Source organism: Balaenoptera borealis, assembly GCF_965194805.1.
Source record: "Balaenoptera borealis genome assembly, chromosome: 7".
In the NCBI taxonomy this organism is placed as follows: domain Eukaryota; kingdom Metazoa; phylum Chordata; class Mammalia; order Artiodactyla; family Balaenopteridae; genus Balaenoptera; species Balaenoptera borealis.
The window spans coordinates 4314961-4340256 of NC_138864.1; the positions used below are offsets into that span (position 1 = coordinate 4314961).

A 25296-nucleotide genomic window follows, 5' to 3' on the forward strand; every position below is an offset into this window, starting at 1 on the left:
CTGCACGCACTGCAGCCGGACCCCAAGATGCTCTGCGGGGTCCGCTCTGTGGGACAGAGGTGGCAGGAGGGCCATCCTCACCTTCTTGAGCTCCAAGCACACGGAAACTTAAGTGCCCCAGGTCTGTTCCCACAACGATATGCTGAGCTGGAGACAGTGCCTTGGGGAAAAGTGCCAGGCTCAGCAAACATTATCTTTGCCAGTTTTGATTACTACACCAATTCCAAACACAGGAGGATTTTTAAAACTTTAATAAGAAAGTTTAAAGTCTGAATAAATAAATTTTAACTTTTCAACATCTTAAAGGCAAAACAAAGCAGACAGAATAAAGAAATAATATGAAGAAATGTTTATCCAACTGTGTTTCATTAATTCATTAATTCAATTTCTAGTTAAAATATTATAGAAGGGAAAAAAAAGTAAAAATACATAGGATTCCACTGCTATGGGGACAGAGACAAATGACTTAGAACACATCACCCTACGGCCTCTTCGGGTCCAGAACAAGGCCCCTGAGCTCCCCGATACCGTAGGTGGGGTTACGACAACGCTGGGATGAAATACTGCAGGGAGACGTCTTCATGGAGCAGGTCAAAATGAACAATCTTGTTCTTCACAATATCTAGGCAGAGAGGAAATCCATTACCGTAGAGACCCATTCCGCACACACACTTTCACCCCTGGACACTGCAGCAGCTTCTCCCCCAAGCCTCTCCTGGAGCACCCAGGCCCTCCCAAGGTGACTGGTCTCCACTGTCCCAGCCGATGCCAAACCAGGGGCCTGGCCCAGGCCGGCTCACCTGCTGCCAAGGAACAGGCCAAGGTATCCAAGGAAAAACCCACACGGCAGACTTCCCAGAAGCCACATGTACCCAAGTCACCATCCTTCCAGGAAAAAAGCAGCTTCCCATCAGCGAGTGCCCTGAGTGTGCTGTGAAGAGCCAAGCATGCAGGGCCTTGTTAGAGAGCGGGAGGCAGCCTGCAAGGGCAGGCATCATGCAGCCTAAGGTGAGCACCAAGGCATGGGGCCCAAGACCAAAAAGAGAAGCCAGACAAGAGGAAGAGGAGTGGCCGCAGCATGAAAGCAGCCCAGCTGCCAGGGCCACACCACCGAGGGCAGGAGCTGCAGGGGGAGCCATGGGGCAGGCCACACCTGAGGAAAGCCGGCTGAAGCTAGAACAAGCCAGGCAGCAGGAGAACGGCAAACAAAGAGCACACGCCCAGGCTACTGAGAGACCAGTCCCAAGAGAATGGGAGGTTGGGAAGGGACACAGGGGACCAGCAGGACACTTCAGGAGACATGCTGGACACACAGAGGTGGCAGTGGAGACTGAGGGCGGCAGGGAGAGCTCCCCAGAGGCGGGCAGCAGAGCCAACCACTGTTAAAAGTCAGGAGTCAAGAGGAAGCACAGATGACAAGACACCGACTACTGCAACAAGTCAGGCTCAGACACAGGAAGGAAAGAAATGCTTTCAGATGGAAACTTAAATCCAAGCCCAGTGGTATCAGAGACTCCACATACGTAAGGTTAGAGGAACACAGCAAGATTGGGCCGGACGCCCTTGCCCACATGCAGCTTCTCTCCAGGTGCAGACTCACACGTGACGCCAGGCAAAGTAGCACAGACCCAACGGCTGGGAAAACCCAAATACCTGACTACCCCAGAAAACTGGAGTCCACCAGTGACCGAGCTGTTCCCTGCATTTACGAAACTGCACACAACGCCTAAGACTACAGTTGATTAAAGTACTTGAAGTGTGAAAAACGAATCAAAATGCAAACTTACTGCATGTGGCCTTTGTAGGATTTACTTGTTGTCCAGCAAGGAACTGTAGGAGCTTCCTAATGTCTATGTGCACTTGAGCCATTTGTTCTGAGTTTCTATCTTGAGAAGCATTTTCAGAAGCTAAAATGACATAATATTTTAAGATACAATTATCTTCAAGTGGAACGGGGAACCCAGAGATCGTACGATGACTGTTTATGTAAATAAATGATTTACATGACCACTCATTTTAGCAGCCTAGAGAAATACTGCATGATATAAATGCAATCACTCACTAAGCAAACATTAAGTACTGACTCTTTTAAGATGCTATGCTACAGGAATTCCCTGGCGGTCCAGTGGTTTTAGGACTCTGTGCTTTCACTGCTGAGGGCCAGGGTTCGATCCCTGGTCAGGGAACTAAGATCCCACAAGAGTCACAGCTCCCCCAAAATACTATGCTAATGTACAGGGAATCTTCAATTATAGGGCCCTGAAATATGACCCAATCTCCTCCTTAAGGTCAAAGAAAACAGTTTCTCTTAGAAACATACACAGGACTTCCCGGGTGGTCCAGTGGTTAGGACTCTGCACTTTCACTGCTGAGGGCCCAGGTTCAATTCCTGGTCGGGGAACTAAGATCCCGCATACCTCATGGCATGGCCAAAAAAAACCCCCAAAAAGAAAAATGACCATATACACCTAAAGCAAGGCCTCTCATCATAAAGTGGAATGAAAGGGAAGAAAACATCCTTTCATCTCTGGGAAGGTATCAAAGACCCTCTTTGTTACTTACTAAAATAAACAAAATGAGGAACACCAAAATAAGTCATTTCATACAACTGCTGTCAAAGCTTTATTCACATGGATTTCACTTTGCTCCAGAAGCATGCCCGTCACTATAAAGTAAAATTCCCTCGCAATGGTAAGCTACAATGTGTCTCTAATAAGCAAACTTGTAGTAACGAATTTTAATTCTAAAAGTGGCAGGAGCCTTATTAGATCTACTTTGGAACACACGGGTGACTAAAACGGCCTTCACGGAGCGAGCACCGTCCCCAGGGCCTCTGCCTCGCTCCCTGCTGGAGCTTCCCTCCCACAGCCTGCCCGCCACTGTGAGCTCCACAGCACAGGACTCTGATTCCTGAGCCAATCCGCTCAACCACCCTCTCATCCACTGCTTACTGAACTGATTCCTAGTCCCTTACCACCTTGTATGAGACAAGAAATTTGATGATGTGTGAAAAGCTAATATTTGCTAATATAATTCTGTAAGTACCAAAGAGAGTAAAGTAGGAAAAGTGGGTGGGGTTGGAGACAAGATAGTGGAGTAGGACTTGAGCTCACCTCCTTACCTCCTCTCATGCAAACACCAAAATCACAACTAACTGCTGAAAAACCATCAACAGAAAAAGAATAGAACCTACCAAAATGATATTCTACATCCAAAGACAAAGAAAAAGCCACAAAGAGATGGTAGGAGGGGCACATTCACAATACAATCAAATCCTACACCAGCTGGGTGGGTGACACACAAACTGGAAAATAACTATTATCGCAGAGGTTCTCCCAGAGGAGTGAGAATTCTGGGCCCCACATCAGGCTCCCCAGTCTGGGTGTCCAGCATTGGGAGGAGGAGCCCCCAGAGCATCTGGCTTTGAAGGCCAGCAGGGCTTGAGTGCAAGAGCTCCACAGGACTGGGGAAACAGAGACTCCATCCTTGAAGGGTGCACACAAAGTCTCATGCACACTGGGACCCAGGGAAAAAAGCAGTGACTTCATATCAGCCTGGGCCAGACCTACCCGCTGGTCTTGGAGCGTCTCCCAAGGAAGTGGGGGGCGGCTGTGGCTCACTTTTGTGGAGAAAAGGACACTGGTGGCAGAGGTAACACTCATCGGCGTGAGCTCTCCTGGAGGCAGCCATCTTGACACCAAGACCCGGCCCCACCCAACAGCCTGTAGGCTCCAGTGCTGGGACACCTCAGCACAAACAAGCAACAGGATGGGGGAACAGCCCCGCCCATCAGCAGACAGGCTGCCTAGTCATCTTAAGTCAACAGCCACCTCAAAACACACCCCTTCACAAGTCCCTGTGCACCAGATGGACAAGACCCAGCTCCACCTGATAGTGGGCAGGCACCAATCCCTCCCACCAGGAAACCTGCACAAGCCTCTAGACCAGCTTCACCCACCAGGGGGCAGAAATCAGAAGCAAGAGGAACTACAATCCTGCAGCCTGTGGGATCGCAAACACGAAAAGTTAGACAAAATGGGACAGCAGAAGAATATGTTCCAGATGAAGGAACAAGATAAAACCCCAGAAGAACAACTACGTGAAGTGGAGATAGACAATCTACCTGAAAAAGAAATCAGAGTAATGACAGTAAAGATGTTTCAAGATCTCTGAAAAAGAATGGCGGCACAGACCAAGAAGAGACAAGAAATGTTTAACAAACAGCTAAAAGACATAAAGAACAGAGTGGAACAATTCAATAACTGAAATGAAAAATACACTAGAAGGAATCAATAGCAGAATAAATGAGGCAGAAGAACAGATAAGTGAACTGGGAGACAGAATGGTGAGAAATCACTGCTGCGCAAGAGAATAAAGAAAAAAGAATGAAAAGAAATGAGGACAGTTTAAGAGACCTCTGGGACAACATTAAAAACACCAACATTCCCATTATAAGGGTCCCAGAAGGAGAAGAGAGAGAGAAAGGGCCTGAGAAAGTATTTGAACAGATAACAGCTGAAAACTTCCCTAACCTGGGAAAGGAAACAGTCACCCAAGTCCAGGAAGCGCAGAGTCCCATACAAGACAAACCCAAGGAGGAACTTGCCGAGACACACTGTAATCAAATTGACAGAAATAAAAGACAAAGAAAAAAATATTAAAAGCAACAAGGGAAAAGCAACAAATAACATACAAGGGAATCCCCATAAGGTTATCAGTTTATTTCCCACCAGAAACTGTGCAGGCCAGAAGGCAGTGGCACAATATATTTCAAGTGATGAAAGGGAAAACCTATAACCAAGAATACCCAGCAAGGCTCTCATTCAGATTCAATGGAGAAATCAAAAGCTTTACAGACAAGCAAACGCTAAAAGAATTCAGCACCACCAAACCAACTTTGCAACAAATGCTAAATGAAGTTCTCTAGGTGAAAAAGAAAAGGCCACAACTAGAAAAAAGAAAATGAGGAATGGTAAAGCTCGCTGGTAAAGGCAAGCATACAGTAAAAGTAGGAAATCATCCACACACAAATATGACATGAAAATCAGCAATCGTGAGAAGATGAGAGTACACTTTTGTATATATATAGCCTGCCATATCAAAACATCATGGGAACCGCAAACCAAAAATCTACAAAACATATACACACAAAAAAGAAAAAGGAATCCAAACACAACACTAAGGGCAGTCATCAAATCACATGAGAACAAAAGAGGAAGGGAAGAAAAAAGACCTACAAAAACAAATCCAAAACAATTAACAAAATGGCAATAAGAACATACATACTGGTAATTACCTTGAATGTAAATGGATTAAATGCTCCAATTAAAAGACATAGACTGGCTGAATGGATATAAAAACAAGCAACTAGAGAAAGAACAAACAAAACCCAAAGTTAGTAGAAGGAAAGAAATCATAAAGATCACAGCACAAATAAATGAACTACAGATGAAGGAAGTAGAAAAGATCAATGAAATTAAAAGCTGGTTCTTTGAAAAGATAAACAAAATTGATAAACCTTTAGCCAGGCTCATTAAGAAAAAAAGGTAGAGGATCCAAATCAATAATATTAGAAATGGAAAAGGAGAAGTTACAACAGACACCAAAGAAATACAAAGGATAAGAAACTACTACAAGCAACTATATGCCAATAAAATGGACAACCTAGAAGAAATGGAAACATTCTTAGAAAGGCACAATCTCCCAAGACTGAACCAGGAAGAAATAGAAAATATGAACAGACTAATTATGAGTACTGAAATTGAAACTGTGATTAAAAACCTTCCAACAAACAAAAGTCCAGGACCACAGGCATGTTCTATCAAACACAGAGAGGAGAGTTAACACCTATTCTTCTGAAACTCTTCCAAAAATTTGCAAAGGAAGGAACACTCCCCAGCTCATTCTATGAGGCTACCATTACCCTGATACCAAAACCAAACAAAGATACCACAAAAAAAGAAAATTACAGGCCAATATCACTGGTGAACACAGACACAAAAATCCTCAACAAAATACTAGCAAAAAGAATCCAACAACACATTAAAAGGATCATACACTATGATCAAGTGGGATTTATCCCAGGGATGCAAAGAATTTTCAATATCCGCAAATCAATCAGTGTGATACACCACATTAACAAAAAATTAAAAAACCATATGATCATCCCAACATGCATCAATAGATGCAGAAAAAGCTTTTGACAAAATTCAACACCATTTATGATAAAAACTCTCCAGAAAGTGGGCACAGAGGGAACCTACCTTAACGTAATAAAGGCCATATATGAGAAACCCACAGCTAACATCATAGTCAACGGTGAAAAGCTGACAACATTTCCTCTAAGATCAGGAACAAGATAAGGATGTCCACTTCCGCCACGTTTTTCCAACATAGTTTTGGAAGACCTAGCCAGAACAATCAGAGAAGAAAAAGAAATAAAAAGAATCCAAATTGGAAAAAAAGTAAAACTGTCACTGTTTGCACATGACATGATTCTATACATAGAAAATCCTAAAGATGCTACCAGAAAACTACTAGAGCTCATCAATGAATTCAGTAAAGTTGCAGAACACAAGATTAATACACAGAAATCTGTTGCATTTCTAAACTTTAACAACGAAAGATCAGAAAGAGAAGTTAAGGGAACAATCCCATTTACCATTGCATCAAAAAGAATAAAATACCTAGGAATAAACCTACCTAAGGAGGCAAAGACCTGCACTCCAAAAACTATAAGACGCTGATGAGAGAAATCAGAGATGACACAAACAGATGGAAAAATATACCATGCTCCTGGATTGGAAGAATCAAAATGACTATACCACCTAAGGCAATCTACAGATTCAATGCAATCCCCATCAAATTACCAATGACATTTTTCACAGAACTAGAACAAAACATTTTAAAATTTGGATGGGAACAAATAAGACCCCAAATAGCCAAAGCAATCTTGAGAAAGAAAAATGGACCTGGAGGAATAAGCCTCTCTGACTTCAGACTATACTACAAAGCTATGGTCATCAAAACAGTATGGTACTGGCACAAAATCAGAAATACAGATCAATGGAAGAGGATGGAAAGCCCAGAAATAAACCCACGTACCTGTGGTCAATTAATCTTTTATAAAGAATCCCAGAATATACAATGGAGAAAAGACAGTCTCTTTGGTAAGTGCTGCTGGGAAAATTGGACAACCACGTGTAGAAGAATGAAATTAGGACATTCTCTAACACCATACACCAAAATAAACTCAAAATGGATTAAATACCTAAATGTAAGACCAGACACTGTAAAATTCTTAGAGAAAAACATAGGCAGAACACTCTTTGACATAAATCGCAGCAATATCTTTGTGGAGCTAACCTCCTCGAGCAATGAAACAAAAATAAACAAATAATTAAACTTAAAAGCTTTTGCACAGCAAAGGAATCCATCAAGAAAATGAAAAGACAACCCAAAAATGGGAGAAAATATTTGCAAACGATACGACCGACAAGGGATTAATCTCCAAAATAAGCAAACAGCTCAAGCATCTCAGTCTCAAAACACCAAACAATTCAATCAAAAAATGGGCAGAAGGGACTTCCCTGGTGGGGCAGTGGTCAGGAATCCACCTGCCAGTGCAGGGGACGTGGGTTCGAGCCCTGGTCCAGGAAGATCCCACATTCCCCGGAGCAACTAACCCTGTGCGCCACAACTACTGACCCTGCGCTCTACAGCCCACGAGCCACAACTACAGAGCCTGTGTGCCACAACTACTAAAGCCCGCGCACCCTAGAGCCTTGTGCTCTGCAACAAGAGAAGTCACTGCAATGCAAAGCCCGCGCACCACCACGAAGAGTAGCCCCCGCTCGCCGCAACAAGAGAAAGCCCACGCACAGCAATGAAGACCCAACACGGCCAAAAATTAATTAATAAAAAAAAAATGGGCAGATGATCTAAAAAGACATTTCTCCAAAGAAGACATACAGACAGCCAAAAAGCACATGAAAAGATACTTAACATCGCTAACTACTAGACAAATGCAAATCAAAACTACGATGAGGTATCACCTCACACCAGTCAGAATGTCCATCATCGAAAAGTCTACAAACAATTAAATGCTGGAGAGGGTGTGGAGAAAAGGGAACCCCCCTACGCTGTTGGTGGCAATGTATATTGCCATAGTGGTGCAGCCACTATGAAGAACAGTATGGAGGTTCCTTAAAAAACTAAAAATAGAGCCACCATATGATCCAGCAATCCCACTCCTGGGGGTATACCTGGACAAAACCATAATTCAAAAAAATACATGCACCCCAATGCCCATTCCAGCACTATTTACAATAGCCAAGACACGGAAGCAACCTGAATGTTCATAGACAGAGGAATGGATAAAGAAGTGGTACATACATACAATATAAAATAACTCAGCCATAAAAAAGAATGAAATAATGCCATTTGCAGCAACATGGATGGACACAGAGATTATCATACTAAGTGAAGTAAGCCAGACAGAGAAAGACAAACATCATATGATATCTTTATATGCAGAATCTAAAAAAATGATACAAATGAACTTATTTACCAAACAGAAACAGATTCACAGACTTAGAAAACAAACTTATGGTTACCAAAGGGAATAGGTGAAGGGGAGGAATAAACCAGGAGTTTGGGATTAATGTATATAAACCAGTATATATAAAATAAATGACAAGGACCTACTGTATAGCACAGGAAACTACACTCAGTACTCTGTAATAACCTATACGGGAAAAGAATCAGAAAAAGAATATATATATATGTAAGTATTACTGAATCACTCTGCCATACACCTGAAACTAATACAACATTGTAAGGCAACTATATTCCAACAATTAAAAAAAAAAAAAAGAAAGAAAGAAAAACTTTTTACTTTTTTAATACACACACAAAAAAAGTAGGAAAAAATGAGAAGTGTCACCCACATTTCTGACTCCATCCCAAGTGAGAAACTACAACCTCTGGGAGAAGGCACAGGCAGTGAAGAGCTGGACGGGCTCTTGGAGACCGAGCCCAAGCCCAGGTTCTACGGACGAGGAACGAGGGAGCCCCAGGGCTCACCCTTCAGCCACCGGTGGAGGCACGGCTCCTCAAGCCCAAGAGGCTCACCTGCCCACCGCACTGCAGTAACAAGTGACCCAGCCCCGTTATCCGTTCCCTTCCCGAGCATGAAACACAGGCACCCAAAGTTTAACCATTTTCCATCTAGAGACCTCGGTATGGCATGTCATCTGAAACAACTTATCAAAAGCAAAACATAACCCAGCAGGAAACTTACCTAGTGGAGGATTTCCAAGATCTTTAAAATGAGTTGTAACACACACTAGTTCAGTTTCTATTTTCAAGTTCAATTCTCCATTTAGGTTTGCTTCAATAATCTGCAAATTGAGTATTTTACAGTCTTAAGAAAAGTAAAAAGGAAAAAAAAGTGGACATCAGCTTCCAACAAACCAGGTGACAAGGTAGCCCCCCAAAACCCAGGGCACTCCTGACAGCACCAAGCCCCACATGGCATCAGCAAGAAGACAAGGCCTGAGAGCCAGGGACTCAGAAATCCCCGGAGAGCAGCCCCTCCGCGTGCAGAGCACCGTGGGAAGACCTGAGAACAGGTGGGGCTGGGGGTCCCTGCTAGAAGCTCTGACAACACAGACACTGTGCGACTCCTGCAAAACGGAGGGAGGAGAACCGGAAGAGAACGTGAAGTTAGAAGCTCACCACCTGCCTTATCTTTATAAATGGACCAAACCATCTATTACAACTGCCAATTCCACATAATCAGAAAGCCTTCAGAATATCAGGAGAACATAACCATCTACCTAAAAAATAAACTCAGACATTGGGAAGTGAGATTTCCAAATTCAGAAAGGCCCGGAGATGCCGTCAGGTGTCCAGGACTCCAACAGGCTGCAGGGCCCCTGGCCGCTGTGCTTTCCGCACTCAGAGGACAGCTGGGCTTGGCGACCAGCTGCCGTGGCCCCTACCGGCCACACCTCTCCCCGCCCCAGCAGTGCCTGGAACTTCTCCCAAGATCAGAGGGACCCTTTCCTTTCAAGCTCTACCCTCCACCAACCGACAGGGTCTTTAAACTGGACAGAATCTAGAAATGAAGCTCAGAGAAAGATACAGGTACCATGATACGCTGAAGATTTGGGTCATCTGCCCAGGGCACGCTGCATTTCGCCTTTTACCGTCAGTACCTCGCCATCTCTAAAGCCTGGCAGGTCTTCCGAAAGCCCGTGCAGCAGTGTGCAGGTCAGCATTTTGCTCAGCCAACAATACAAGACTGCCCCCGAGCCGCTGCAGATGACGGTGGCTGTCTCACCGAGGAGCCATTCCAGAGGTGCAGCAAGAGGAGCGGAGGCCATGGGACGAGTGGAGCACGCCCTGCTCCGCAGGGCTCAGCTGCAGCTAAATCTTACACAGATTTACTTCGGAGTATCACCTAGTAGACCTCATTCTTGTTCCTTAAATTAGTGAACTCTGAATAGTTTCCATCCTAGTAACAAAATCAAAAAATGCTTTTAACTTGAGTAAGCTCTCATTTCTAAGGCTTTGATGTTACATAGAAAACAGCCTCTACATTTCCTTGCTGCATCGTCTAGTAAACGTACCTCTGAATGGGAAGAATTCATTATTCTTTCACTACCCAGAAACTCACGGTGATGTTTCTAAGCCCGCTCTCTTATCCGGACACAATACTTGACTGAAATAAAATACGTAAAACAATCCTTGTGCCTACTGGGACTCTAAAGCTAACCCGTAACACAGGCCCGTCTGCTTCGAGTAAGCACACACTCAGTGTCTACCTGTAAATTCTCCCCGCTTTTGAAAAACAGGTTTTATATAAATACAGATTTATTCAAGAAGGCAGCTTGCAAGGTTCTAGATTCACTCCAGACTTCAAACACTCTCGCAGCTTTCTTCACACCCCCACCGCCTGAGTGATCAAACAGTAGCTCCACACCTCTGAGCACAGCCGGTGCCTGGTGTAGGGCAGCGTTCAAACAGAACTTGCCACGGGAGTTCACGAGCGACTCCCCGCACACTGGTCACCACGTTTACTTTGTGAGCGATGGCCAGAGTATTAGCCACATCAACACACTCTGCTTCTCAGGGACCTGGACAAGGTCTCACCTCTTTCGGAGACTCCCCAAATCATAATTACCTACCATTTACGGAACAGTGGCTAAACGCACTGGGAACCTAACACAAATGATCTCGATTCACAAAAAGGAGCAGAGCCACTGTGACAGTTGGGCTGCCATTCCCGTGCCGGGTAACAGCCAGCACCAGGGGGCACCGCTCAGCCGGGGGCCCAGGGTGGCTGCAAGGACTCGGCGCCTGTGAGGCTGAGACAACGTGCGAGGCGTAAGCAGCAGAGCACCGCTCCGACCACCAAGCACCGCCGACACACGCGTCCACCGCGGCAACAGCACCCCTGCGCGCTCGTCACACCCTCAGCCCGACCCCACCGCAGACCTCCCGAACCAGACCTGCATTTGGCTGGAGGGGATCCCAATGCCTTAAAACCTGACGGAGACTCCTGTCAGCCCATGCCTGTTTTTTCTGCTCCTACCTGAGTCGCACACGTCTCTCACTAAAGGAAGTAAGGTAAGGATGGCGTCTCAACAAGGGCCGCTGGGGCATCTGACGGGACAGGGATATTTTTAATGTGTTAAGTCCTATTCATTTTCCTTAGTTCTCTTGCTTGTAATCTTCAGACACAGAATTCTGGTTACTCAAGTAGATCTCATTATGCATTTGGCTACTCCAACTTTCCATATGCTTGATGACTTTCCATTTAGTATTTCACAGTGCAGTAGCCACTTCCACAAAATTCTCGCTTTTAAACACTCCAGGGAAGAGAAAAACACCTCTGATGCTTTTATCTAAGCGACTTTGCTGACTCATTTCCCTTGGACCAAAAGAACAAACAATCGGATCCTGGACTTAATCGCCCGCCTTTTCTCTCCTGGGCCTCTCGAACCTCTCTGGAGGTCCCCAGGGTACCCTCAGAGGAAGCTCCCAGCCTGACAACTGGATCAACATCAAGGCAGGCACAGCAGAACACCCATGTCTGCCCAGCACACACTGCTTCATTCACAGCCATTGTAAATTAAAGTGAAACCTATAAAGATTAAGTCATGAGTGAGCACACCTGCGGCGATAAAACAGCCCATCAGCGTTTTCCAGGCTTCAGGAAACTTTTGGATTCCAAAGATCTCTTGAAGCTAAGTTTCATTCCAGGTCCGTGTGCAAACACCTATTACCCGTGTGCTGACTGGCCGCCCCACAGTGGGTGGCCGTCAAGCAGAGACGGTTAAGACAATCTCCCTTTTCGGGAAGCTGCCACTTGAGGAGGGTTCCCAGGTGCTAGCAGGTAACTTATGTGGTGCTGAGCAGAGCAGCTCGGCAGAGGAGGGGCGTACAGCCAGTGCGGTGGGAGAAGGGCTAAGTGCTTTCCAGGGGACAACGGGAGAGAAGCAGCCAAGTGTGAACGGCAGAGACGGGCCTGGGAAGAACCGGCGCTGTGGGGATGGACGAGAGTCTAGAGGGGTCCTGCAGGGAGGGGGCAGCCGTGTAGCAGGTAACCGGCCTGCAGACACCGAAAGCAAAGGTTTCACCAGGTGGACAGGGGTTTCTATAATGAAACATCCAGGGACACAATCGAATGAGTTTTGGGGGTGAGTGAAGAACTCAGGAGAACCCCAGGAGGGAAGGAGAATGACCCACACAATCCCCCAACACTGTCACTGTCACATACAGCGTTTCACGACATTGGCAGAAAACCTTCACAGAAGTAAACATGACCCTCGACCTGACCTAAGAGCTGCCTACGGGAAGAGGGGTGTGTCCTGGGGGATCTCTGTCCTGGGCTCACGGAGACATCTGGCAAGTAGAGAGGCCAGCATCAGTGATCATAAGAAAATATGTACATTATCAGATAAAACATGTAACATGCTGCCCAAAACATATGGAAAGAAAGCCAGAACTGTTGAATATATCCTTAACGTACTATTAATATAGATATGAGGGACTAGGGCAAACGCGAGTGAGGAAAGTTGAGAAGACCTAGAGCAGGTTGCTACGGGCACCTGTAAAACTGCAGGCTCTCAACAACCAGCCAGGCCCCCAGAGCTGGGGGGTGAGGGACGCCCCACGCGGACACCACATGGTGAACGGCAGGGCACCAAGCCTCCATCAGACGGGGCTCCTCCCAGGACACGCAGCCGAAACCACACACTTGGGAGCTCTTTTCCAAGAAGTTAGGGCTTACAAGGTGATTGCTGATGTTTTTCATCTTCTCCACAATGCTCTTCATAGTCTTCAAGACTGGTAAATAAATGCTAACCTACAAAGCAAATGAGAAAAATCAGTAGTATTAAAACATTAACATAACATAGTCAAGTACTGACAGGTGCTCATTACCTGTCTGCAATGTGTGTACGCTTAAAAGCTCTGGAATCTTGTTTTTAAATTGCCTGAATACAGGTCCTGCTTAAAATATAAAAAGAAAAACAATTCTACAGCTTCACTCACTCATGCCTGCCTCTGGTGACATCAGTGACCATGTCCCTGTAGGCATTCCCTGGTTCCAAGACTGCAGCCCTGCAGCCAAGATGCCCTGCACATGCCCCAGCGGACTAAGACTCAGCACAGGCGGAGGCCATCCTCCAGGGGTTCACACCCAGGCTCAAGGTCCGCCTCCTACTCTGTGCAGAAACACTGGGGGCCAGTCTCTACAGCAGTGCCCAGACTGGGTTACAGCAGTACTTGGTACGATGCTGGCTTTTTCCCAGCAAAGATGTCTTCTAGAAAAAGCCAAATAAATATTCCATTCGCTGTATTTTCAGTCTCTTCTTCAATAAATCGTGAGCAAGAGTTTGACCCTTGGGCATCATCTTTATTCCCAGTGGCTCTGGGACTCCTGTCAGAAGAACTAAACCAGGCTCTCCTTTTGGCTCTTACACACACCCTGGACATCACTCCTTACGAGACAAAGGAAAAAACCACGTTCTGTGAAACCCAAGCTGGTGCCTAGGACCGTTACTCCTGATAAATGCGATGGTCCTCCAAAATATTACCTTAGGTTTACTTAAGCGTTATTATTGGGCAAGACTTTCTCTCTCCTAACTGTAAAGAATGTGGCATTTCTATTATGTAAAACGCTACTTTAAGATGTTTCATGTAAACAACTAAAGACAAATATTGCAATTTTTTTTTTCCTGGAGTGTCCTTTAAAAATGACTCTCTCTTTTCAGGCACTATACAACTTTCAAATAAAACCTACGGCAAGACTTTATCTGAAGTCAGAGAATTCAAATCACACCATTTAATACGTGGTGAGCGACAGGACACCGGGCATCACTCACGTCAGCGTCTGGGACCGTCGGTTCTTGTAAGTCTTTCCACAGTTTTCTAGGAATAACCTTTACAGGGATGTCATGTGTCACAACACGACTACTGCTTGACACGGATAACTGCCAACAGAAAAATTAAAAATTATTTGTATCACGTCAACACTTAAAAAAGAAAAAAAGAACTGAAAGACAAAAAAAGTTGATACCAAATCTAAGTGGAATGTTCTCAATTCAACAAATATTTATGGTGTGCCTATCCAGCTTGGGGCCCTGCTAGGAGCTGGGAAGTGTGGTGAGCAAGAACAAGATAAGGTCCCCTCCGTTCCAGAGGTACAGGTGGGTAAGGAAGGAAACACAAACTGTACACGCTGGGTGCACTACATATGATCACCACAGATGTGAAGAAAGCAAAAGAGCGACCAGGTGAGCGTGGGAGGAGGGTCTTAGACTGGGAGGCCCGGAAAAGCTTCTCCAAGAGGTGACGTCTCAGACAGGACCAGAACAAGGATGAGCTTCCAGTCATGGGAAAACAGAGACGAGGGGGACAGTGTTCCCCCAGGCAGGGGGAGAGCACATGCAAAGCCATTGAGGCACAAGCTGACTTGCTACGCAGAAGGGACCAAGAGACCGTTCTGTGTGCACAGGACACTCGGGTGCTGCTGGAAGGATAGAACTCGACCTGTCCATGTGCAGAGGCTCCTCTGAGACGCCACAGACCAAAATATTCTGCTCTTTAAGAAAGAAAAGCATGATATGTTACTCTCTTACTTTTCCTTAAGTAACTTAAAACCATACCACACTTATATTGTGAGGTGAAATACAGATTAGCTCTGAGAACTGCCTGACTGCAAAGAGCTGAGAAAAAGGAAGGAAGGCTGAGGAAGAGAGTGATCAAGACAGTGGAGGAGTAGGACGTGGAGCTCACCACCTCCCACAGATACATCAAAACTACATCCACACATGGAACGGCTCTCACAGAACATCTACTGAGACCTGGCAGAAGGCCTCAGGCTTCAGAAAGGGCAAGGAAACCTCCACGCAACTGGGTAGGACAAAAGAAAAAAGAAAAAAAGAGAGAGAGGAATTGGGATGGGGCCTGCACCCCAGGGAGGGAGCTGTGAAAGAGGAAAGGTGCCCACACCCTGGATGTCCCCTCACAGGCAGGGAGATCAGCCTGGACAGAGGGGGAGCTGTGGAACCTTGGAGGAGAATCCAGCAACCAGTTTACAGAAGGCAGAATGGAGAGAGACCTGCACAGACGGGAGATGCCACCGCCCTGCACTGCCCAGCCTGAGACACGTGTCCGCCGGGGCGGGTGGGGGCTGGGTGCTGAAGCGCAGGCTTCGGAGCTCAGGCCCGGGGAGAGGACTGGGGTGGGCTGCCTGAAGGGGCTGGAGTGTGGTGTGGCCATGACCAAGGGTGCACCTGGGCCCGCCACAGAGGCAACGTGCCACTGCTGGAGGACGTGTGAAGGGAGGGGCGGGGCCGCCACAGGAGCTTCTTTCCACGTGCACGCGCACTCTCAGGCAACACAACACCACCTATATGAGCTCCTGGGGCGGGCGTGAGCCACCGCTGCTGCTGAGTGTCGGGAGTGGGCGCCAGCTGCCACTGCCATCGCAGGCTCCAGGAGCACGTGCAAGCTGCTGCAGGCTCTGGGAATACACACGAGCTGCTGTTGTGGGCTCTGGGTGGGCAGGTGCCAGCCGCCGCCACTGCTGAGAGCTCCAGGAGGGGGCACCAGCTGCCCTCACTGTTGCAGCTCCAGGAACATGGAAAAGCCACCACATCTGCACACTCCCTATCAAGGGGATAGTGGCCAACACATGCTGAGGAGAGGCAAAAGGCATCCATACTAAAAGCAGCCCTCGCACCAAAAATATTAAACCTACACAAGCTACACAGGGATGCTCCCGCATATAAATAGCCTTCTAAGACCACAGGTGGTAACTGTTTCTCCTAAACTCAGAGAAAGAGAAATACAAGTAAAATGAAGAAGCAGAGGAACCACTCCCAGTTAAAAGACCAAGAGAGAATTCCCTGAAGGAACAAACAATGAAACAGACTTCTTCAGTCTAACAGAGAAAAAGTTCAAAAAGGTGGTAATGATAATAGTGAAGGAATTAAGAAAAGCTTTTTTTTTTTTTTTCAAAACAACCATTTCCACACACGGAGGAAGCTGCAGCAGGCAGATGCTCACGCTACGGGAACTCAGCCCTCCCGGGTCCACCCAAAGAAAGGCTTTTGACAGAAGTGCAGATTACCGTAAAAAAGAACTAGAGACAATAAGGAGGAGCCAAGAAAAATTACAAAATTAATTTGCCGAGATGAAAGCTGAGCTAAAGGCAACGAATAACAGAATGAATAACACAGAAGAAAGAGTAAGTGAGCTGGAAGATAGAATAATGGAAATCACTCAATCAGAACAGCAGACAGAAAGCCAAAAGAAAAAAAAAAAAATGAAAGCAAGATAAGAGATCTATGGGATAATATAAAGCATGCCAATCAATGCATAATACGGATTCCAGAAGGAGAAGAAAAAGTGGATCGAAAATGTTTTGAAGAAATTATTGCTGAAAGCTTCCCAAACCTAAAGAAGGAAACATATATCCAGGTACAGGAAGCACAGAGGGTCCCAAGTAAGATGAACCCAAACAGACGTACACCGAGACATAATTAAAATGGCAAAAGTTAAAGAGAGGATTCTAAAGACAGCAAGAGAAAAACAAGGAGTTAATTACAAGTGAACCCCCATAAGGCTATCAGCTGATTTCACTATGGAAATGTTGCAGGCCAGAAGGGAGTGGCAAAATACATTCAAAGTCTTGAAAGGGAAAAAAATCTGCAACCTAGAATACTCTCTCTACCCAGCAAGATTATCATTTAGAATAGGAGGAGAAAAATTTCTCAGACAAGCAAAATCTGAAAGAATACAGTGATACTAAACCTATCCTAAAAGAAATATTGAAAGGTCTTCTCTAAATATAAAAGAAGCAACAAGCTATACCAAAGAGGGAATAACAAATGGAAAGTAAACCACTTAAGCCAATACACAGATTAAAAAGAAAAAAAAAATTTTTAAATCTACTTGTGAAAACAATGATAACCACAACAAACTACAAAAGAATAAACATGAAGATGTAAAAGAGGACGTCAGACTCATAAAACACAGGGGAGGAGAATTAGAAAACGAAGATTTTTTTTTTTTTAAATGTGTTTGAGCCTACAATGACTATCAGTCTAAAGCAAGTAGATATAGGAAGGGGTTAACATACTTGAAAAACAGGGTAACCACAAATCAACAACATACAATAGATTCACAAAAACCAAAAAGAACAGAACACAAGCATAAAATAAAAGGAATCAAACCACAAAAAGAAAAACAAGAAGAGAAATAAAGGAACAAAGAAGAAACACAAGATCAATTGGAAAACAAGGTTTAAAATGGCAATAAATACATATTTATCAATAATTTCCTCAAATGTCAATGTACTAAATGCTCCAATCAAAAGACAGAGTGGTGGACTGGATAAAAAAGAAGAGCCTGCAATATGCTGCCTACAAGAGACCCACTTCAGGGACTTCCCTGGCAGTCCAGTGGTTAAGGCTCTGTGCTTCCACTACAGGGGGCACAGGTTCGATCCCTGGTTGGGAACTAAGATCCCGCACACAGCATGGTACGGTGTGGCCAAAAAAAACACTAGAGACCCACTTCAGGGCAAAAGAAACACAAAGATTGAAAGTGAGGGAATGGAAAAAGGTATTTCATGGAAACGGAATTGACAAGAAAGTGGCAGTTGCACTACTCGTATCAGACAAAATAGACTTTAAAACAAAGGCCATAAAGAAGGATAAATAAGGACAGTATATAATGATAAAAGGATCAATACAAGAGGAGGATTTTATACTCATCAACATATATGCAACTAATATCAGAGCCCCCAAATACATAAAAAAAATACTAACAAACATAAAGGAAGAAACTGACAGGAATACAATAATAGTAGGAGACTTTAACACCCCACTTGCATCAGTGGACAGCTCTTTGAGACAGAAAATCAATAAGGCAACAGAGATCCTAAATGATACAATAGAACAGTTAGACTTAATTGTTATTTTTGGGACATTACGTTAAAAAAAAAAAAGAATACACATTCTTTTCAAGTGCACATGGAACATTCTTTAGGACTGACCACATACTAGGGCACAAAACAAACCTCAACAAATTTAAGAGCACAGACATCATTTCAAGCATCTTTTCTGACCACAATGGCATGAAAACAGAAATCAACCACAGCAAAAGAAATGAGAAAAAAACAATCACATGGAGACTAAACTATGCTACTAAGAAACCAATGGGTCAACAAGGAAATCAAGAATGAAATTTAAAAATACCTTGAGACAAATGACAATGAAAACACAACCATACAAAATCTAAGGATGCAGCAAAAGCAGTTCTTGGAAGTTCATAGCAATACAGGCCTTCCTCAAAAAACAAGAATAATCTCAAATAAACAACCTAATCTATTGCCTAAAAGATTCAAAAAAAAAACAACACCTAAAGTCTGCAGAAGGAAGGAAATAATAAAGATCAGAGGGGAAATACATAAAATAGAGATTAAAAAAATAGAAAAAGGGGCTTCCCTCGTGGCTCAGTGGTTAAGAATCCGCCTGCCAATACAAGGGACACAGGTTCGATCCCTGGTCCAGGAAGATCCCACATGGCACGGAACAACTAAGCCCATGTGCCACAAATAGTGAAGCCAGTGAGCCACAACTACTGAAGCCAGTGAGCCACAACTATTGAAGCCAGCAAGCCACAACTACTGAAGCCCGCGCCTAGAGCCCGTGCTCTGCAACAAGAGAAGCCACCGCAATGAGAAGCCCGAGCGCAGCAACAAAGACCCAATGCAGCCAAAAATAAATCAATAAGTAAATTTATAAAAAAAAAAAATAGAAAAAAATCAATAAAGCCAAGAGCTGGTTCTTTGAAAGGGTAAACAAAATTGACAAACGTCTGGCAAGGATCACCAAGAAGAAAAGAGAGAGAAACCAAACAAAATAAGAAATGAAAAAGGAGAACTATCAACTGATACTGCAGAAAAAACCATAAGAGAATGCTATGAACAATTATATTTGAACAAATTGGACAACCCAGAGGAAATGGACAAGTTTCGAGAAACATACAGCCCACCAAAAGTTGAATCAAGAGGAAATCAATAATTTGAACAGACTGATCACTAGAAGTGAAATAGAATCTGTAATAAAAAAAAAAATTCCCTACAAACAAAAGTCAAGGACCAGATGGCTTCACAGGCAAATTCTACCAAACATACAAAGAAGAACTTTTACAGATCCTTCTCAAACTCTTCCAAAAGATTGAAGAGGAGGGAACACTCCCAAAAGCATTCTATTAAGCCACCATCGACCCAATACCAAAACCAGACAAAGATACCAGCAAAAATGAAAATTACAGGCCGATATCTTTGATGAACATAGATGCAAAAATTCTCAACAAAATATTAGCAAACCGAATCCAACAACATGTAAAAAAATCAGACACCATGACCAAGTGGGATTCATCCCAAGTTAACAAGGATGGTTCAACATATGCAAACTGATGTTATACACCACATCAACAAAAGAAAAGACTGGGACTTCCCTGGTGGTCCAGTGGTTAAGACTCCGTGCTTCCACAGTAGGGGCACGGGTTTGATCCTGGTCAGGGAACTAAGATACTGCATGCCACGCAGCGCAGCCAAAAATAAAAAAAATTTTTAAATTTAAAAAACTTAAAAAAAGAAAAGAAAAGACAAAAACCACATGATCATCTCAATGGATGCAGAAAAAGCATTTGACAAAATTCAACATCCATTCATGATAAAAACTCTTACCAAAGTGGGTATAGAGGGAACATATCTCAACATAACAAAAGCTATTTATGACAAACCCATAGCCAATATAATAAGAGGGAAAAGCTGAAAGCCTATCCACTAAAATCTAAATAAATACAAGGATGCCCACTCTCACCACATCTATTCAACATATTACTGGAAGTGTTAGCCACGGCAATCAAACAAGAAAAAGAAATAAAAGGCATCCAAATTGGAAGGGAAAAGGCAAAACTGTCATTATATGTAGATGGCATGATGCTACATATAGAAAATCCTAAAGACTTGACAAAAACTACTAGAACTGATAAATGAATTCAGCAAGGTAGCAGGATACAAGATACAGAAATCTGTTGCATTACTTTACACTAACAATGAAATATCAGAAAGAGAAAGTAAAAAAGAAAAAAAAAGACTCTTTTAAAATCACATCAAAGAAAAATACAATAAAATACTTAGGAATAAACCTGACCAAGGAGGTGAAAGACTTACATGCTGAGAACTATAAAACATTATTAAAGGTAATTAAAGATGATTCAAAGAAATGGAAAGATATCTCATGCTCTTGGATTGGAAGAATTAATACTGCTAAAATGGCCCTACTAAGCAAAGCCATCTACAGATTTAATGCAAACCCTATCAAATTACCCATGACATTTTTCACAGAACTAGAACAAATAACTCTAAAATTCATATGGAACCATAAAAGACCCAGAATTGCCAAAGCAATCCTGAGGAAGAAGAACAAAGCAGGAGGCATAACCCTCCCAGACTTCAGACAATACTACAAAGCTACAGTAATCAAAACAGCATGGTACTGACACAAAAAAAAACCCATATGGATCAATGGAACAGAATAGAGAGCCCAGAAATAAACCCACACACCTACAGTCAATCTTTGTGACAAAGGAGGCAAGAATATACAATGGGAAAAAGACAGTTCCTTCAGCAAGTGGTGCTGGGAAACTTGGACAGCTGCATGTAAATCAATGAAGTTAGAACACACCCTCATGGCATACACAAAATTAAACTCAAAATGGCTTAAAGACTTAAATGTAAGACATGACACCATAAAACTCCTAGAAAAGAGCATATGCAAAACATTCTCCAACATAAATTGTAGCAACATTTTCTTAGGTCAGTCTCCCAAGGCAATAGAAATAGAAACAAAAACAAACAAATGGGACCTAATCAAACTTACAAGATTTTGCACAGCAAAGGAAACCATAAACAAAACAAAAAGACAACCCACAGAATAGGATAAAATATATGCAAATGATGTGACCAACAAGGGATTAATTTTCAAAATATACTACAATGAGGTACCACCTCACACCAGGCAGAATGGCCATCATTAAAAAATCTACAAATAACAAATGCTGGAGAGGGTGGGGAGAAAAGGGAACCCTCCTATACTGTTGGTGGGAATGTAAGTTGGTGCAGCCACTACGGAGAACAGTATGGAGGTTCCTCACAATACTAAAAACAGAATTACCATATGACCCAGCAATCCCACCCCCGGAAATATACCCAGACAAAACTATAATCCAAAAAGATGCATGCACCCATATGTTCATAGCAGCACTATTTACAATAGCCAGGAAATGGAAACAACCTAAATGTCCATCGACAGATGAATGGATAAAAAACATGTGGTATATATAAACATTCAATGTTATAATACTCAGCCATAAAAAAAGAATGAAATAATGCCATTGCAGCAACATGGATGGACCTAGAGATTATCATACTAAGTCAGAAAGAGGAAGACAAATACCATATGATATCACTTATATGTGGAATCTAAAACATAACACAAATGAATCTACCTTCTAAACAGAAACAGACTCACAGACATAGAGAACAGGCTTGTGGTTGCCAAGGGGGAGAGTGGGTGGGGGAGGGATGGACTGGGAGTTTGGGGTTAGCAGATGCAAACTATTACATACAGAATGGATAAACAACAAGGTGCTACTGTATAGCACAGGGAACCATATTCAATACCCTGAGATAAACCATAATGGAAAAGAATATTAAAAAAAGAATGCATACATATGTATAACTGAGTCACTTTGCTGTACGGCAGAAATTAACACAACACTGTAAATCAACTATACTTCAATTAAAAAAAAAAGTTGAGAAATCCTCTTCCATAAAGAGCATTAAACTGAATACAACACTCACCCGAAAAACAAAGTCCACAAATCACATAAGGAGGAGAGGTGCCAGGATGAGGGAAGGCCAGGGAAGAGGCAGCACTCGCGCTAAAGGAAGTTAAGGCTTCAAAGAGTAAGAGGAGAGACTCCAAGGAGAAGACCCAGCATCACCAAAGCGTGGGAGTTGGGAAAGAACGGGACACACCTGGGGAACCACTCGGAGGGCAAGTGTTTGCAATTTGGCTCTACAATGGGTTGGGCCACACGTGAAGGGCTTCGGACAGTAAGTTGGAAACGTGAACTTCATTCTGTGAGCAGTGACAGCCTGTGGGGTACACGTGTCCTGAAGAGAGCTGCGCATTGGATTCATCTGGTAGTAGCATGGAAGAAAGATGTATTCCTCGAAAACCAGAGGTCATCCTAAAGGTGTTAGCAGCAGAGGCGTGGGAGAAGGGAGGGACACACAAATGCTTCAAAAGTGAAAATGGAGAGAAACCATGGTTTCTAGACTAGGTGACAAAACCAGTAAAAGAAATGGAGATGCTGGGATATGCAGATATGAGAAGAAGGATGCAGAAGTGCTATTTCACAGGAAAAGCAGTATCCTCGTTGAATATTATGGGATCACAATGCTATTTAAATATGAGGAGGACCTGACTCCAATGGAAAACAAATACTGACGTGCAGATCTTTCATTTTAATAAAACCAATTAGCTTTCCACATACTGTTAGAAAGCCTAGGCTTATAACTACTTTTGAATCCTCTGGGAAGTTTCAGAAACGCTCCCGTCGTACTCACCAGCTCTATAGAAACTGTGAGGCAGGGAAAGTGTTTATTAGTCAGCTTGATTTTCAAGGCTCGGGCATTCTGGGCAGTTTTCAAGGCTCGAGATAAATTTTCCGATGTTAGCTCTAAATAAATCGCATTGTTTTCTGCGGAGACACCTTCCATTTGAAATTCGCTGAAGAAGTTCTCCTAAGGGAAGAAAAAGGGGGGGCATCTGTGCTCTTTCTGGCGGCATTCGTGGGGGGCGGGGGTGGGGGCGGTTTGCAGGCCTCTCTGAGCCTCCGCTCACCTGTTCCAGCTCACACCACATGCTCACCCCTCCATTGGCCACCTTGTCCGAGAGGACGAAGTTCAACTTATCCGGGCTGATGCGCAGAGTGCAGGTTTTGGCAAGCTTGGCTATCATGTTACTGACTCCTACAAAGAAGGATTCGAGTAAGGAATTACTAAGAAGCACGCCAAGTATCCCAGACGCTAACTTAGCTCGCAGGACTCCCAGTTCAGCCCGACGAGCTTGCCGGTGGGAGAATCACGTTTACGCTGGTACCCACCGGGAAGCCTTTAATGCCGCTGAGGTCACGCCAGCCTCCCAACAACCCTGCGCGGTTCGCATCACCAGCCATCAGGGCTGGAATAAGGAAACCGAGATTCGGAAGTGAAATGGCGCCTACTGGCCGCCTTCCTCCCTCCCACGGCCACTCGGGGCCCCCGGGTGCTGCAGGGATCGGGGCAGGGCCAGGCGCCGCAGGGGGCGGGGAAACCAACGGGGCCGGGCTGTGAAGGGCGGTCTGCGCCAGATAAAGGTGTCTGCGCCGCCAGCGGCCGGGTTAAGAAAAGACACGAGATAGGACTCAAGCTTCAGGGACAACCCTCGGCACCTGCGCCCGCCCCATCCTCCAGCGGCCCGCCAGGCCAGCGCGCCCCCGTCTTCCTCGCGGGGCCCCGGCCGCAAGCACTGCCCCTTCCGGGCCTCCCGCCCTCCCCTCTGCCCTCCTCCCCGCCGCCCGGGGCCGACGCGGCCCCCACTCACGCGTGAAGTTGTTCAGACAGGCCGCATCCACAAGCTTAGCCCGAAACTTCATGGCGAGACGCAGCCCGTGCGGGGCGCCCGCAGGCGGCCGACTCCAGGGACCCCAGCCTTACGCTGCCCGCCGGAAACGCCACCGCGGGCCTGGGTTCCGCCTGGCTCGGCCGGACGCGCGCCCGCGGAGGGGAGGAGGGCTTTCGGGTCGCGCCCCTGGGGTGACGCGACCTCTGCCGGAAGTGACGCGTCCTCCGCCCGCAAGTACCGGAAGTGGTTCTGACGATTTGAAGTTTGAGCTCCGTGATGCTTATTTCCAATTCTCTTCTACAACATGAGAAATAAAATCAATCCCTTATTTATAAAGTATTGAGTAGAGTTACCGCTTAAATACACACCTCTCTGGGGTAGGGGAGCTTTAGAACCTCCCTCGCTCAGACGTTCGCACTAGTACCTCAGCGGTGCAGGACCACGTTGGATGATGCTGTGAAATTGTTTCAAATTTAAACTTTTAAAGTGTGCAAACCACAGGATGTTTAAAGAACACTAATGTTAAGTGGTAATTCTGTAGTCTTATCTCAAGATGAACTTCACCAGAGCCTGTTAAAAAAAAATCTCACAGCATAGGGGCTTCCCTGGTGGCACAGTGGTCAAGAATCTGCCTGCCAATGCAGGGGCCACGGGTTCGAGCCCTAGTCCGGGAAGATCCCACATGCCATAAAGCAGCTAAGCCCGTGTGTCACAACTACTGAGCCAGTGCTCCCTAGAGCGCATGCGCCGCAACTGCTGAGCCCGCGTGCCACAACTACCGAAGCCCGCATGCCTAGAGCTGGTGCTCTGCAACAAGAGAAGCCACCGCAGTGAGAAGCCCGCGTGCACCACACCGAAAGCCCCTGTGCAGCAACAAAGACCCAACGCAGCCACAAATTAATTAATTAATTTTAAAAAATCTGACAGCACAAATAATATAAATGATGGGGTAGAATTTTGAAAAACAAAACGAGAAATAGAACAATTGTCTCCAACTTGGTTTTTCAGAGACAAGATTGTCCATGTT

General features: G+C 44.7%; 1 protein-coding gene across 4 annotated transcripts; it reads right to left on the reverse strand.

Moving 5' to 3' along the window:
- Positions 1-236: 236 nt before the first annotated feature.
- Positions 237-24455, reverse strand: HUS1 (HUS1 checkpoint clamp component). 4 transcript variants are annotated; one of them, XM_082398765.1, is made up of 8 exons: positions 24249-24451; positions 23508-23635; positions 23231-23407; positions 14397-14504; positions 13301-13375; positions 9302-9401; positions 1788-1907; positions 237-622 (listed from the first exon to the last, which is right to left on the reverse strand). In XM_082398765.1, the coding sequence occupies exons 1-8, from the start codon at positions 24298-24300 to the stop codon at positions 540-542; spliced, it is 843 nt and encodes a 280-aa protein (XP_082254891.1). In that variant the 5' UTR covers positions 24301-24451; the 3' UTR covers positions 237-539. The 4 variants fall into 4 exon arrangements, with proteins under 4 accessions (XP_082254891.1, XP_082254893.1, XP_082254892.1 ...); XM_082398767.1 differs by lacking the exon at positions 24249-24451 and adding an exon at positions 24097-24116; XM_082398766.1 differs by lacking the exon at positions 24249-24451 and adding an exon at positions 23770-23902.
- Between the last annotated feature and the right edge of the window lie 841 nt (positions 24456-25296).